Genomic DNA, 16,073 nt, shown 5'->3' with positions numbered 1-16,073 from the left:
TTCATGTTTTACGTCGAGGTTTTTAAGACTTCTAGGTACAAAATTACAAATGAAATGTCTCAGTTCTTATTGAGCTTAAAAGGAGCATTGAGTAACTGCGCAGACGACCGAAGAATTTGAATGACACCAGTGTATCACCCTCGTGTCCCAAACGAGATACAGTGGAGATTTACTGACCAATCAGCTACCAGCAATGCCAAATGTTTCAAAGTCTGGCGATGTCAGCCAATCACCGTGGAGTGGAGGCGTGACGCACGGCTGAAAACGGCGCAGTCCTTCCGGGTGCTGCTTTCCCATGTCGGGTTCTTTTCACCCGGTCGTGCTTTTAATCTCCCTCTTCCCCCAAGTTTTGGTCGGGTGAGGGTATATCGAGTTTCGGTGGGACTTGGGTAAATTGTTTTAAAGCAGACTTTTATTCAAATGTCATTAGTTTCAGATCCAAATAAGTCTGTTGAAGACGCTGCTGGTTCCAAAACAGCAAAGCAGAGAGGAAACGGTGACCACCGCAGATTATATTGTGGGAGGGAAGATTATCTCAGTGAAGTGGTATGTTTTAGCAGCTGAATTGAATTACACGTTTTCATACATGGGCCACTTACAAGTTTGTTTTGCAAAGTGGACAATAGTGAAAAGGAACCACATTCATTTCATTTGGTTTTTTTATGTTCATCCTTTTATTGCAGTTACCAATTGTTTATTGCCTTTTCCTAGTTTATCTTTAAGTTGTGTTCAGTTTGATTGGTAATGCAACTTGAAGATTGTTTTAAAAGTGACGTTAATGAGATTCATACAGTGTTATGTTTGAATCTTGAACACCTGTTGGACATACCTGTACATGTGGTGCCCTTTATCACTTCATACCAATACAAAGCTTTAAAAGAGGTTATATGTGGCTTGGAAGTGTTACCTGTTGTACTGGTGATAAATAATTTATTGAGTGTTTGTTCCCACAGCAGGAAGATCCTGCTTTTTTTTTCTTAAAAGGACTGATGATTATGTTTGAGGATGCAAGTGTGTCTTTAGTTTAACAGTGAGTCTGACCACTGGCTCTTCTCACCATGCCACATTTCCTCTGGACTGTTCTAGAATCCCACCATCTTTGGTGTTCAGGAGTCAGGAATGGGTTTGGAATCCATAACCCCCTGCGTCAGAAATAAGCCACAATTCCTAACAAGTGTTGGCCATGATACCCTCAGAGAATTGGAAGAAAAATTTTGAAGCTTTACTAGGCTACATTGGTGCTCCCCTGTGAGTTATACATCTGTTAAACATAAAATGTTCTTGGAAAGTTATGGTTTAGTGTTGACAAAGACTGAAAGCAAAAAGTAATGCTGTCTGCCCCTATTAATCACACTTTTTTTTAAAACTTGTGGCACCAAGGCTAGAATGGTGCAAAGTAGATATTCAACACAATCAGTCCCTGTATTGGTTTCGAAACTAGCTTGAGGGTTCAGTGGAAAATGCTTGTCTGAGTTCACACTTTTAACATTTTGATTACCTTTTTCTGAGGATTGTAAACTCATTAAATATAATTGTTAAACTTTGTAATAATTTATTATCTTGGTTAAACAAAGGCCCTCCACTGTGCAGTTACCAGTGAATTGCACAAATAAATTTAGAACTGCAAAAACCCATCAGATAATGCACATTAGCTGATTCATTATCAGTATTTTTCTGTTGAGGAACTGGGGTGCCAATTAATTTTTCTTCCTCTTTCTGAGATTTCTTGCCTACATGCCTTGTGAGGAGAGGACAAAACAAAAGGCAGTTAGCTTATCAGCTTTCTTCATAGTTCAGTTGAGAAAGCTTGTTAAACCATCACTGATAACTCTCGTTCTCAGTTTGATTCAATTAACAAATATAGATATTTGCGAATTCTTTAAATAGGACTGACCACGTACGAACGTGATGTGGATGATTTCTTCTCGAAAATCCTGATCTCTTGGAACATCAGATTTTTAATTTTTAGAAACTGTCCATCAGACACTATCCCTTTGCTGTTTGTTTATATTCTGGTTCTAGCTTTTTTTTAAACCTTGTTCCAAATGAACAATTTAAAATCCTTCTGTTTAACCTTCAAAGATTAAATTGATGCTTTATGACTCAGTCACAATAGTAAGGACAAAGGTCCCTCCATAAAATCAACAGTGAATATTGAAGTACCTTGGCGAAGGGGGTCAGGCCTGAAATTTTGATTACCCTTTGCATCCAATAAATGCTACTTGACTTGCTGAGTTTTCTCCAGCATTTTTGTGTCTTCCAAGATTATTGTTTTGTTACGTTAGGGCAGTGTTGCAAGATGGTAATTGATTTACTACCTGGTGTAGGGAAATTCAGCCTTGGGAAACGATGACATTTGCCCTGCTTAAATGTATGGGGCAAAATACGAAATAGTGCAAAAATAACCTGGAATGAAATAATTCCTTCAGGTCATGAATTTGAAAACATTGCATCTAATATTGCGCTGGAAAAACTGAAATTGTTTGGAATGCAAAACATCCAATCTCTCTTCAATTGTGCATTGTACGCCTGCAGTGAACAGAAGATAATTCTGCTGCTTAAGATCTTGCCTAGAATAATGCTATTCAAAATAATTGCCAGGAGCTTTGTCTGCTGCCCACTTTCCTCGAATGTTTTTAAAGAAAAAAAAACTTTGGTGTTCTTTCTTTTCCACTGACATTCTTGCTTAATTTGTGATGCAGAGTGGTATCTCTCCTAGTTCCTTGTCAGCAATCCACTCTGCGTGGGTCCCAAATAGTGAATGTTGGGAGTTCTTTGACCCTGGGTGGGCGGGGGAAGGGTTCAAGGCTGAATCAAGTACTGTGCCATCCAATATTTGTTTTCTACAGGAGTCACGGTATTGTCGCCTTTAACACAGTGACTTACTGGCAAACAATTCTCATATCGGAGTTTGTTGCCCACTCTGCAACCTTTGGTGCTCCAGAGGAGACAAAGTCATTCATATGAGTCGGACTTTAATGAATATCCATCAAGGGGATCCTAGCCTGTGTTCCTCTTTAACTTGAGGGTGTTAAACATGTTTGCTGCTCTTTCAAAGTAAAATTGGATTGATATTCTCATCTTCCTGTGACTAATCTCAGTCAACATTCAATTTCTAATCTCAGGCAAAAGAAATGAAAGGGGGAAAAAATGAATCATTCTGTGCCAATTTCCAATTAATTTAGTGTCTTCACTAAACTAACCAGTCAATTTTTTTTTAAGATTGAATTAGATTCTTGCCCTGTAACTACACTGGTTTTTCACGTGAGCCAGATAAAATATCGGTAACTAAACTAACCAGTGACCATACTTCTGACTCCGTTGGAAACTCGGTAATGGCAATCAAGTTTTCTTAGGAGTGACACGATAATAGTGGTTGAATCTCCTGCCAATTAAAAGATGCTATCGTGTTGTTGATGGCTAGATTAGTTTTGTTCAGCTTTCCACTGTTATATACCAACCAAATGTTGTAGTTCATGCATCAGTTGTTCATAGCAGGTTTTGGGCTGTGAAAGATTATAGTGAAACCCTGGGTATCTGGCACCTGTGGAGGTCGGTAGATGCCGAATAAGTTTATTTTCCGGTTGCTTGAAACTGAATCTTGCAATACCTAACTAATTCACCTGCATTGAGAATAAACAGTTTAAAAGAAAAAAAAATGTACTTACAGTGAACAAATTACACTTGCATGAATATATAAACCTTAAAACATTTTACTTTCAGTCATATTCTTTGAAAACTTTTAACCGTCGCTGCATCTGCAGGTTCATCCCTCTCCACTGAGCTGCCTGAAAAAAGAACAATAACATTATAGGTTATTATAGATAATAATATTATACATAATTAATCCTCCCTCCCCACCCCCATGTTTACAGATAAACCCTCTGAATGGGGCAACTCTTACTAAGCATGGATAGGGAGACACTTTAAGAGAGTCACCCCAAACAGCATCACACAACCTCGTTCAAACAGCTGTTATGAGCAAAGCCCTCCGCTGGCTGAATATTTGCTCCCATCTTCACCAAAGGTTTATATCTTACTTCAGAGAATATTTATAATTCGTAAACTTGCATATATTTTTACTTTGTATTTTATTATTAATTTTAATTTTTAAAATTTGTTTTCCTTTCTTTTGCCGTTTGCTTGAGGGAGCTGGTTGGTTGAATTCTGGATACCAGGGGTTTTACTGTCTAATAAGAGGATGGAAGTCGGATCAATCAAAAAGGACTTTGAACTGAACAGTATTTTCCTTTTTTTTAAATTAGTTATTTTGGAAAGTGTACAAAATGTGGATTCATTGTAAATTTGCTACCTTTGATTTGATTTGCAGTCTATCATTCTGCCCGTTCATAATGCTGCAAGATGGTTGGACAAATGCCTTCAATCAGTTTTGGACCAGGATTTCCAGGGATTGATGCAATTATCGGTCTTCAATGATGCAAGCAAGGTCGTATATATTATTTAATTATTTTTGGTGAATCTGTTTGGAGCCTTTTCTTCAAGTATAGAATGGTGAAAGAAATTACAGTCTAGAAGCTGGAATTCACCTATTTTTGACACACTGAATGGATCCTACACTGTACCTTTGTATTAAATTGGAGACTGGCAAAAATGAACAATTTTGCCATTTTTAAAAAAGAGCAAGAATCAAAATTTATTGTCATAAACAAGTCATGAAATTCAGTGTTTTACAGCAGCGTCGTAGTGTAAACATTCATATTATAACCATCTTTCAACATTACTATAAAAGATATTAACCGTGCACGAAAAGTTAGGCGGGGTCTTTGTTCACTGATTATTCAGGAATCTGATGGCAGCGGGGAAGAAGCTGTCCCTGTGCCACTGAGTGCTCGTCTTTAGGGTCCTGTATCTGCTTACCGATGGCAGCAGAGTGAAGGGGGGAATAACCTGGTTGGTGGGGGTCTTTGAAGATTGAGGCTGCTTTTTTAAGACACAGCCTCATGTAGATGTCCTTGATGGAGTGAAGTCTGGTGCCAGTGATGTCACAGGCCAAGTTAACAGCCTTCTGGAGATTATTCTTGTCCTGCCATGCCAGGCAGTGATGCAACCAGCCAGAATGCTCTCCACGGTACACCTGTAGAAGTTACCGAGAGTCTTCAGTGACATACCGAATCTCCTCAGACACCTCACCGAGTATAGTCGCTCGCGAGCCTTCCTTGTGATTGCATCAACGTGGAGGCTCCAGGACAGATCATCAGAGATGTTGACACCCAGGAATTTGAAGTTCTTGACCCTCTCCACCTCTGAGCCCTCGGAGGACTGGGTTGTGTTCCCTTGAGCTCCTCCTGAAGTCCATAATCATCTTGGTTTGGCTAATGTTGAGTGCAAGGTTGTTGTTGCTACACCATTCAACGAGTTGCTCTTTCTCCCTTCTGTACACTTTCTCATTGCCGTTTGTGATTCTGCCGACAACTGTGGTGTCATCGGAAAAATTGTAGATAGCATTGAAATTCTGCCTGGCCACACAGTCATGGGTGTATAATGAGTAGAGCAGTGAGTTAAACATGCAACCTTGGGGTGTGTTTTTGTGGTTTTTTTCATGTGACTAAAACAGCATTTGGGCATTTTAAAATTTAAAAATTAATAATTTTAACTTTTAGATGTAGCATGGTAACAGGCCCTTCTGGCCCATGAGCCTGTGCCGCCCAATTGATCTACAATCCATGATCATTTTTGGAGGGTGAGAGAAACTGGAGCACTCGAGGTAAATTTATGCAGACCAGAGAAAACTCCTTACAGACAGCACAGGATTTGAACCTTAGTGGCTAGCACTGTAACAGCATTGTGCTAAACGCTACACTAACTGTGCCACCCACACGGATACCTCAAACTATCGGGTCTACTTTCTGGCAAACCCAACATAAGTTTTTAAAAAAATAGCAAGTCAGAAAAGAAAACTGTACCTACAACTTTTTAGAATTAAAGTTTGAATTCCTTTAGTTCACACTGGGCGGGGGGTGGGGGGGAAAGCCCATTAATGTACACAGCTGAAAGCACATTGGGTATAAAAATTGTTTGAAGCATTGAGACCGAGCGTGATTGAGTCAGCATCGTGAGAGAGTATGATATTCTCGTGCGATGCTGCCATCACCCAGCGTCGCCAGAGAGTAGAGTACTGCATATTGCAAGCATGGGAACAGATCGGAATTTGAAATTGAACGTATGGATTTGAACCATCGTATCTTTGGATAATCGTAAGTAGGGGAGCGACTGCACTCCCCTCATTCAGCCCACTGAATCTGCTCCACCTTTCAGTACATTCATGGCTAATCCTTTGACTCAATACCTCATTCCTGCTCTTTCTTCAGGCACTTCCCTTTTTATCTGCAGAACTGTATCCATCTTGGACATGTTTACTGATTTGTCCTTCACAGTCTTCTATGGTAGTAAATTCCACAGGTCCAACATCTGCGAGTTGTAATATCGAAAGGAGATGGAGAGTCTGGTGTCAGGATAATAACCTCAATATCAGTGTCAGCAAAATTAATGAGCTGGTCGTTGTCCTGGAATGGAGAAGAGCACCCTTTCCTGTGTATTATCAATGGTGCTGAGGTGGAGAGCTTCAGGTTCTTAGTAAATATTTATAGCCTATTCTGATCCATTCAGGTTGCCGTTCCATCCAAGGAAGTGCACCAAAGCCTACTTTCTCAGAAGCTTAAGGAAGTTTCGCAAATTCCCATGATCTCCTGCTAACTTTTACAATTGGCACCATAGAAAGCATCCTGTTCAAATGCATCATAGCTTGGTACAGGAGCTAAGATTGCAAGAAACTGCAGAGAGTTGTAAATGCATCTGGGGTCATGCAAACAAAATCTCACCCTGTCTTTACCTTCTGTGTCTCGGGAAAGCTGCTAACGTATTAGAGGATCCATCCCACCCTTATCAACCTCTGCTCTTTCTTCTGTTGGGAAGAAGATACAGAATAGAAAATTCAAAACCTCCACATTTCAGGACATTTTCTTTCCTGCTGGATATTAGATTCCTAAATGGATCTCTCAATGATAAACAATGAACTTGTACTGTTTTGTTGTGTACTGTTCTCCATACCCTGCGCTACCTGACTGACTGTAACACTTGTACATCTATTGTTGGCCCGCTCTTTGTGTGGAGTTGCCTGGTTAGCACACAAAGGTTTTTTTTACTGTATCTTGGTACCTCTTCGTCATCCCCATACACTGAAAAATGCAATTACCCCTGCCAGTACTTGGCATTTTTCCCTAAACCCTGTGCTTCATCCTCATTTACGTTCATTTTTTTTTCCTTCCAATCTTCCCCACCTCATCATACTCCACCTACAACCAGCCAGAGAAAAGAATCCTCAGAATTTTGTACATTTCCATGAGATCTCCTCTCATCCTTCAAAAGTGTGCTGAGTACAAGCCTAATTGGTCCAATCTCACCTCTGATATTCCAGCCAACCCCAACTGGTGAAATGAGATTTAAATTCAACCAGAGAAACTTTTGGAAAGGACAGAGAGCATAGATTGACAGCACTGTTAAAAGACCACAAATAAGCAACAATTCATTGGCTGGCTTCTCTCCAATTTATTGGCCAGAGGAACAGATTTCTACTTTTAGTTCCTTTTAAGCCCATTGATTTTGAAACTATAGTAATGCGATGTATCCTTAATACCAAAAATGAGTCATGTGGATAAGCTGAAACTTCACTTTGAGAATTAAAATTTGAATCGGATTGTTACAGTGACTTGAAGGGTTTAGGTTGATTTGCAGATAGGAAAGTAACATTAAACTGCATGAAACTATTTAATGATAGTGTAGCCAATCATTTTCTCTCATTGTCGATCCTTGCATCTGATGAAATGGTGCAGCCGAGATAGGCAACAGACTCGCCAAGGCAAATAGCGCCTTTGGAAGACTACACAAAAGAGTCTGGAAAAACAACCAACTGAAAAACCTCACAAAGATAAGCGTATACAGAGCCGTTGTCATACCCACACTCCTGTTCGGCTCCGAATCATGGGTCCTCTACCGGCACCACCTACGGCTCCTAGAACGCTTCCACCAGCGTTGTCTCCGCTCCATCCTCAACATCCATTGGAGCGCTCACACCCCTAACGTCGAGGTACTCGAGATGGCAGAGGTCGACAGCATCGAGTCCACGCTGCTGAAGATCCAGCTGCGCTGGATGGGTCACGTCTCCAGAATGGAGGACCATCGCCTTCCCAAGATCGTATTATATGGCGAGCTCTCCACTGGCCACCGTGACAGAGGTGCACCAAAGAAAAGGTACAAGGACTGCCTAAAGAAATCTCTTGGTGCCTGCCACATTGACCACCGCCAGTGGGCTGATAACGCCTCAAACCGTGCATCTTGGCGCCTCACAGTTTGGCGGGCAGCAGCCTCCTTTGAAGAAGACCGCAGAGCCCACCTCACTGACAAAAGGCAAAGGAGGAAAAACCCAACACCCAACCCCAACCAACCAATTTTCCCTTGCAACCGCTGCAATCGTGTCTGCCTGTCCCGCATCGGACTGGTCAGCCACAAACGAGCCTGCAGCTGACGTGGACTTTTTACCCCCTCCATAAATCTTCGTCCGCGAAGCCAAGCCAAAGAAAGAAAGCCAATCATTTTAACATTTCATGTGTTACATGTTATTGTGCTGTAGACTTATTTTGTTCGTATTTGTAATGATCATTTTATTTTAATGTTGAAAGTACATTTTTAAACACATGAAATAGTTAAACTTTTAAATTATGGTGCTTTTACTTAGCTGTTGTGTTTTGATGTTTCAGGATGGATCGATGACTATTGTAGATAAATGGCAGACGAAACTTGTAGCAAAAGGTATCCATGTTGTGATTGGTGGACATGAATCTCCATACCCAAAAGGAGGTAGGTTAGTGTTTGAAGTTGCAATGAATAACGATGTAACTGAAAAGAGATTGTTGCATTCATGCCTGGTGTGTTTACAATGAGGTTAGGAGGAAATGGGTTTTGCATCAAGGGAGGGAAGACGCAGAGAAAAGGCAAACATTTGATCATATGGATAGGTTAATATTATTTTTAAAAGATGAAGTGGAAAAAAAAGTTGGAACTTTTAAAAGATCTGCATTTAAATGGTGGGGTCAAGAGAGGGGGAGGTGCACAGGAAAAGGAAACCAAAGAAACAGGGCATTTTAGTCCATAGGAAGTAGATGGATAGTATGGATCAATGTAGGATTACATAAAAGGGTGAATTCAAATTTGGAGTCAGAATAGAAAGCCAAGATAAGTTGAAGGCAAACTAAATGAAGGGTGATTGTTGTGTTGGGAAAAGTATCAGGTTCGGTGGGTTCACAGAGAGACGAGTCTGGACACCAGTGTTACAATTACATGCAACTTTAATTAACATACAGCAGACAAACAGGGGAGAACATCAAATGGTACTCAATTACTTTATTACTTAAACAATGGATGTCAGGCCGAGGTTGGACTCCGATACCAGTGGCCACCTACATTCGACCTGCTCACACACTTGAGTATGCACTCTACAGAGAGGGAATTTCACAAACACACACCCGGTTCCCTCTACCAATGGGGCTGCAAGCACTGATCTATTGCTTCATAGTTGTGCCCACCTTACCCACAAGACTTCTAGTGAAGTCCACAGTAGCGACCTGGCATGGAGCATTGTCCAGGGATTGGACCACGAGGCAGAGAGAAAGAATGTGCTATGCACTGATGTTTTATGCAGTTCTGATCTGGGCGTCTAGCCAATAATGACCCTAGTTGATTTAAATTGGACAATGGCCATGTGTGCACTAATAGGGACCTCCCGAGTCCAACCTTGATTGACAGGTGATATAACATCAGAATAAGTTTCAGACAAGGAGAACGTGTGACCTACTGCAATCCACAGTATTCCAGACAGGTAGGGAGGCCACGTGTTTCTCCACAATCCATGTATAACAGTAATCTAATTTAATGTGACGCTAATGTCTGAAAGATGAGGAAGCCAGTGGTGATCAACTCTGGCTCAAGGACAGAGCTAGATTCTAAGCAGAGTTGCCTTATACATGTAAATACATTTTTTTTAAATCAGAAAGGATATGGAACATGAATCTTGTCCGTGGATTAAATTGGATGATTTATATGTCAGAGGGAATGCCAGTTGGAAGGGAGGCTGTGAGAAAAGACATGGGTATTCTGATGGGCTGCCATGGAAACCTGGAAGCCACTCTGTTCAAGTACCTCAGTATCTGGTGCGTCCCAGTAAAACAGCAGTCTTGGATACACCGTCCTGATTTTGAAGGGGTATACCTGGCAATAGATACAGATTACAGAAGCAAAATCCAGATATTGCAACTCTTAACAGGCAATATTGATGAAGGAGACAAAGCCATCACCTGATGGAGAGCCTTAAGATTGTGCAATAGCTTGATAGGCCTAGCAAAACTGGTTTGAATAATGATCCAAACTAGCTGCTAAGAATATGAAACACCTGCTTCAAAAACTCAAATGGTATTCAAGAAGATTTTAATTTTGGCCAGAGATTAGGAGAAGTAAGGAATTCTCTACCATTGGAGATGAATATTGTGGATGGATTTGTGGGGGGGGAAGTGGTGCAAATCCATACTGCAACAAGTCCTGTCAGGCAATTTTGGCAGGGCAGATTGGGTGAAGGCTGGCGTGAAGCATAAACATTGAATTGGTGCTGTTGGGTAAAGAGCCTGTTAGTATTCTACACATGGTGTGATATCAGTCTCCAGTAGTAAAAGCGTATACAGAGATCTTGTCATACTCACACTCCTGTTCTGCTCCGAATCACCGGCATCACCTACGGCTCCTAGAACACTTCCACCAGCGTTGTCTCTGCTCCATCCTCAACATTCATTGGAGCGACTTCATCTCCAACATCGAAGTACTCGAGATGGCAGAGGCCGACAGCATCGAATCCATGCTGCTGAAGATCAAACTGCGCTGGGTAGGTCACGTCTCCAGAATGGAGGACTATCGCCTTCCCAAGATCGTGTTATATGGCGAGCTCTCCACTGGCCACCGAGACAGAGGTGCACCAAAGAAGACGTACAAGGACTGCCTAAAGAAAGCTCTTGGTGCCTGCCACATTGACCACTGCCAGTGGGCTGATATCGCCTCCAATCGTGCATCTTGGCACCTCACAGTTCGACGGGCAGCAACGTCCTTTGAAGAAGACCGCAGAGCCCACCTTACTGACAAAAGACAAAGGAGGAAAAACCCAACACCCAACCCCAACCAACCAATTTTCCCTTGCAACCGCTGCAATCGTGTCTGCCTGTCCCGTATCGGACTTGTCAGCCACAAACGAGCCTGCAGCTGACTTGGACATACCCCTCCATAAATCTTCGTCCGCGAAGCCGAGCCAAAGAAAGAAAAAGTAAATGTCAATTCAAATTAGGGTCTTGTGGACTTCTATTAGTTGAAATCCACCAAAATTCCAGAGATTTTGGAGCTGTCCTAGAGAAGTGCAAAATCATAAATGTAGCACTTTTAGTTTGGAAAGAAAGGAGGCAAAATGCAGGAAACTGTGATTGGTGAAATTGTGAAATCCATTATTAATGAGTCATACCAGGACATTTTTAGAAAATCATAAGACAATTGAGCAGTGTTGCCATGGTTTTATAAAAAGGAATTCCTGCTTGACAAATTTGCTGAGTCCTTTGAGGATGTAACAAACAGGATAAGGGAAAGAAGAGGGCAGCCAGGTTGGTGAGGTGGTGAGCAGAATGTGTTTACAGCACCAGTGATTGGGACCAGGGTCGAATCCTTCAGTGTCTGTAAGGAGTTTGTAGGTTCTCCCCAAATCTGTGTGGGTTTCCCCCAAGGGTTCCAGTTTCTTCCTACTGTTCAAGACGTAGCAGAGGTGTAGGTTAATTGGGTGGCATGGGTTCATGGTTCGAAATGGCTTGTATGTATGTATGTCTACATTTAAAATTTTTACATTTAAACCAATCTTATAGTTTTTCGAGGAAGTAACCAGGAAAGTTGACGAAGGAAAGACTATGAATATTGTCTATGTGGACTTTAGTAATGCCTTTTGGCAAGGTCCCACATGGGAGGTTAGTCAGGAGGCCTTAGATACTCGGTATTGTGACAGAGTATATAGATATATATATATATAGATACATTTTTTGGGAGATAAATTGGGAAAGGTTTGTTAGAGTAGGTCACATACAAACACTTTAAAACAGATCTTACTTAAAATACTGGAACTCTGCCCCATGCTAGACGTATCGGCTCCACAGCTTTTGCAAGAGCTTTTAAGAGTGCTCAAGAGACTTCACTAATGGATTGTTGTTTGCAAAAGGCAACAGATGAAAGAGCATGTCAGAGCCGCAGTTGTATGGAGGAGAGCTTGCTGTTGTAAGAGGGTCATGTGATTTTGCAAGCAGAGAGAATCAAACAGGGTTTCTCAGAGAGAGAGAGAGAGAGATCGAGATCACTTGACAGTGTTACAGCCAGCAGAAGTAACTGAGACTGGAACAGGACAAGCTGGCAAGCGCATTTGGAAGACAGCCTGGTCAAAGCCCTTGTGGTTCATGCAAGGGGAGAGGACTGGCTGTCTAATGTTTCACTTGGAATAAAAGAGACTAAAAGGAACCCTGTGGTGACCTGAAAGAAAGAGGTTATCATCTGGAGAACCCTGAAGGGACAAGTTTCGTCAGCAAGACACAGAAGTGGCTGATGGAAGAACATCAGTTGTGGATGTCCTGGAACAACAAATATCTCTCTGTAAACCAACAAGAACTTTCCTGAGTGGTAACCATTCACCTTTCAAGCACCAAAGCCTGGTGAACTTTAGAAATCTTAAATTCTGTGCGCAGTATAAGAATTGCCTGCAACCAGTGAACTTGGAGGAATGAGAATTGAGATTGGACTGTGAACCAATGAACTTTTCTGAACATGTACATACGCACGCACACCCATATATACACACACACGTGTGGGCTTAGAATTAGAAGAGGGTTAAGTAAGTCAATAGAGATAAGTTAAAGTTTGATTCTGTTTTCATGTTTGATTCTAGGGTCATAACAGTATTCATTGTGAAGTTGTAAACTGGATTCAATAAAGGCTGGATGGGAGAAGCTGGAGATTAGTGGTGGATGCTGGCTTCTCAGACTGGAGGCGTGCCTCGGATCAGTGCTGGGGCCATTGATGCTTGTCATTATATCAATGATCTGGATGATAATGTGGTAAATTGGATCAGCAAGTTTGCAGATGACACAAAGATTGGAGGCGTTTTGGACAGTGAGGAAAGTTTTCAAAGCTTGCAGTGGGATCTGGACCAGATGGAAAAATGGGCTGTAAAATGGCAGATGGAATTTAATGCAGATAAATGTGAGGAAAACTTAGATAAACTAAGAAAGGACATACACAGTAAATGGTAGGGTACTGAGAAGTGTGGTAGAATAGAGAGATCTGGGAACACAGAGACAATTCCCTGAAAGTGGCTCCACAAGTGGATATGGTTGTAAAGAGATCTTTTGGCATATTGGCCTTCATAAAACAAGGTATTGAGTATATGAGTTGGAATGTTATAGTAAAATTGTATAAGACATTGGTGAGGCCAAATTTGGAATATTCTATGCAGTTTTGGTCACCTAACTACAGAAAAGATATCAGTAAGATAGAAAGAGTGCAGAGAAGATTTACTAGGATGTTACCCAAACTTCAGGAACTGAGTTATGGGAAAAGATTAAACGGGTTTGGACTTTATTCCCTGGAACATAGAAGAATGAGGGGATATTTGATAGAGGTATTTAAAATTGAGGGCAATAGACAGTAAACGTAGGTTGGCTTTTTCAACTGAAGGTATGTGAAATACAAATCAGTGGACTTGGCTTAGGGGAAAAGTTTAGGGGAACATAGGGGGAACTTCTTCACACGGAGTGTGGAATGAGCTGGCAGCTGAAGTGGTGAATGCAGGCTCAATTATAACATTTGCAGAAGAATTTAGACAGGTATGCGGGCGGGGCTGGTATGCGGGCGGGGCTGGTATGCGGGCGGGGCTGGTATGCGGGCGGGGCTGGTATGCGGGCGGGGCTGGTATGCGGGCGGGGCTGGTATGCGGGCGGGGCTGGTATGCGGGCGGGGCTGGTATGCGGGCGGGGCTGGTATGCGGGCGGGGCTGGTATGCGGGCGGGGCTGGTATGCGGGCGGGGCTGGTATGCGGGCGGGGCTGGTATGCGGGCGGGGCTGGTATGCGGGCGGGGCTGGTATGCGGGCGGGGCTGGTATGCGGGCGGGGCTGGTATGCGGGCGGGGCTGGTATGCGGGCGGGGCTGGTATGCGGGCGGGGCTGGTATGCGGGCGGGGCTGGTATGCGGGCGGGGCTGGTATGCGGGCGGGGCTGGTATGCGGGCGGGGCTGGTATGCGGGCGGGGCTGGTATGCGGGCGGGGCTGGTATGCGGGCGGGGCTGGTATGCGGGCGGGGCTGGTATGCGGGCGGGGCTGGTATGCGGGCGGGGCTGGTATGCGGGCGGGGCTGGTATGCGGGCGGGGCTGGTATGCGGGCGGGGCTGGTATGCGGGCGGGGCTGGTATGCGGGCGGGGCTGGTATGCGGGCGGGGCTGGTATGCGGGCGGGGCTGGTATGCGGGCGGGGCTGGTATGCGGGCGGGGCTGGTATGCGGGCGGGGCTGGTATGCGGGCGGGGCTGGTATGCGGGCGGGGCTGGTATGCGGGCGGGGCTGGTATGCGGGCGGGGCTGGTATGCGGGCGGGGCTGGTATGCGGGCGGGGCTGGTATGCGGGCGGGGCTGGTATGCGGGCGGGGCTGGTATGCGGGCGGGGCTGGTATGCGGGCGGGGCTGGTATGCGGGCGGGGCTGGTATGCGGGCGGGGCTGGTATGCGGGCGGGGCTGGTATGCGGGCGGGGCTGGTATGCGGGCGGGGCTGGTATGCGGGCGGGGCTGGTATGCGGGCGGGGCTGGTATGCGGGCGGGGCTGGTATGCGGGCGGGGCTGGTATGCGGGCGGGGCTGGTATGCGGGCGGGGCTGGTATGCGGGCGGGGCTGGTATGCGGGCGGGGCTGGTATGCGGGCGGGGCTGGTATGCGGGCGGGGCTGGTATGCGGGCGGGGCTGGTATGCGGGCGGGGCTGGTATGCGGGCGGGGCTGGTATGCGGGCGGGGCTGGTATGCGGGCGGGGCTGGTATGCGGGCGGGGCTGGTATGCGGGCGGGGCTGGTATGCGGGCGGGGCTGGTATGCGGGCGGGGCTGGTATGCGGGCGGGGCTGGTATGCGGGCGGGGCTGGTATGCGGGCGGGGCTGGTATGCGGGCGGGGCTGGTATGCGGGCGGGGCTGGTATGCGGGCGGGGCTGGTATGCGGGCGGGGCTGGTATGCGGGCGGGGCTGGTATGCGGGCGGGGCTGGTATGCGGGCGGGGCTGGTATGCGGGCGGGGCTGGTATGCGGGCGGGGCTGGTATGCGGGCGGGGCTGGTATGCGGGCGGGGCTGGTATGCGGGCGGGGCTGGTATGCGGGCGGGGCTGGTATGCGGGCGGGGCTGGTATGCGGGCGGGGCTGGTATGCGGGCGGGGCTGGTATGCGGGCGGGGCTGGTATGCGGGCGGGGCTGGTATGCGGGCGGGGCTGGTATGCGGAAGTTTTTATGCAACTACAGGGCGATGATCCAGTAAACTGAGTCCAGGCTTGGGCTCCACATTTATGGAAGGATGTGCTTTGTTGCATTGGGAAGAAGGCTTCCTTTTTTCTAAACTCCATAGATTTTAAAATGGAGAGGAAAAAAATGTTTCATTAGCTGTGCTAATAAATTTGCTATATTGGCATGCTGAGGTTCGCTGCATTCATTCCTTGGATCAATGAGTTGATGTGTGAAGAAAAGTTGAGCAGAGTGAGCCTTTGCTCATGCGAGTGTGGGAAAAGAAAGGGAGGTCTTGTTAAAGGGGATTGACTGGAACGGTGTTGAGTGAATGTTTCCCCTTGTACTCGGGGCAGAAAAAGGAGTCACTCATGGAAAATAGAGATTTTCTTTCAGACTTTGGAATTCTCTGTTCAGAGAGCAGTGGAGGTAGATTCTTTGAGAATGCCATATGTAAACACAGTGTATAGCTG

At 45.0% G+C, this 16,073-nt stretch overlaps 1 protein-coding gene across 6 annotated transcripts in view; it reads left to right on the top strand.

Moving 5' to 3' along the window:
* Positions 1-276: 276 nt before the first annotated feature.
* The window catches only part of b3gntl1 (UDP-GlcNAc:betaGal beta-1,3-N-acetylglucosaminyltransferase-like 1), a 392,999-nt gene continuing 377,202 nt past the window's right edge, over positions 277-16,073 (top strand). For 5 of the 6 annotated variants that reach the window (XR_011354723.1, XR_011354721.1, XR_011354724.1 and 2 more), the window contains exons 1-3: positions 277-546; positions 4,331-4,447; positions 8,775-8,874. Coding sequence is in view for 1 of the 6 variants with exons in the window: in XM_069929539.1 (XP_069785640.1) it covers positions 421-546; positions 4,331-4,447; positions 8,775-8,874 (343 nt within the window). In the remaining 5 variants the exon portion in view is untranslated. The remainder of the gene's footprint in view (positions 547-4,330; positions 4,448-8,774; positions 8,875-16,073) is intronic. The other variant, XR_011354725.1, reaches the window with a different exon arrangement.

Source organism: Narcine bancroftii, chromosome 3, assembly GCF_036971445.1.
Source record: "Narcine bancroftii isolate sNarBan1 chromosome 3, sNarBan1.hap1, whole genome shotgun sequence".
NCBI classification, from domain to species: Eukaryota; Metazoa; Chordata; class Chondrichthyes; order Torpediniformes; family Narcinidae; genus Narcine; species Narcine bancroftii.
The sequence above is the reverse complement of the archived record's forward strand: the minus strand, read 5'-3'. Positions and strand labels throughout refer to the sequence as shown.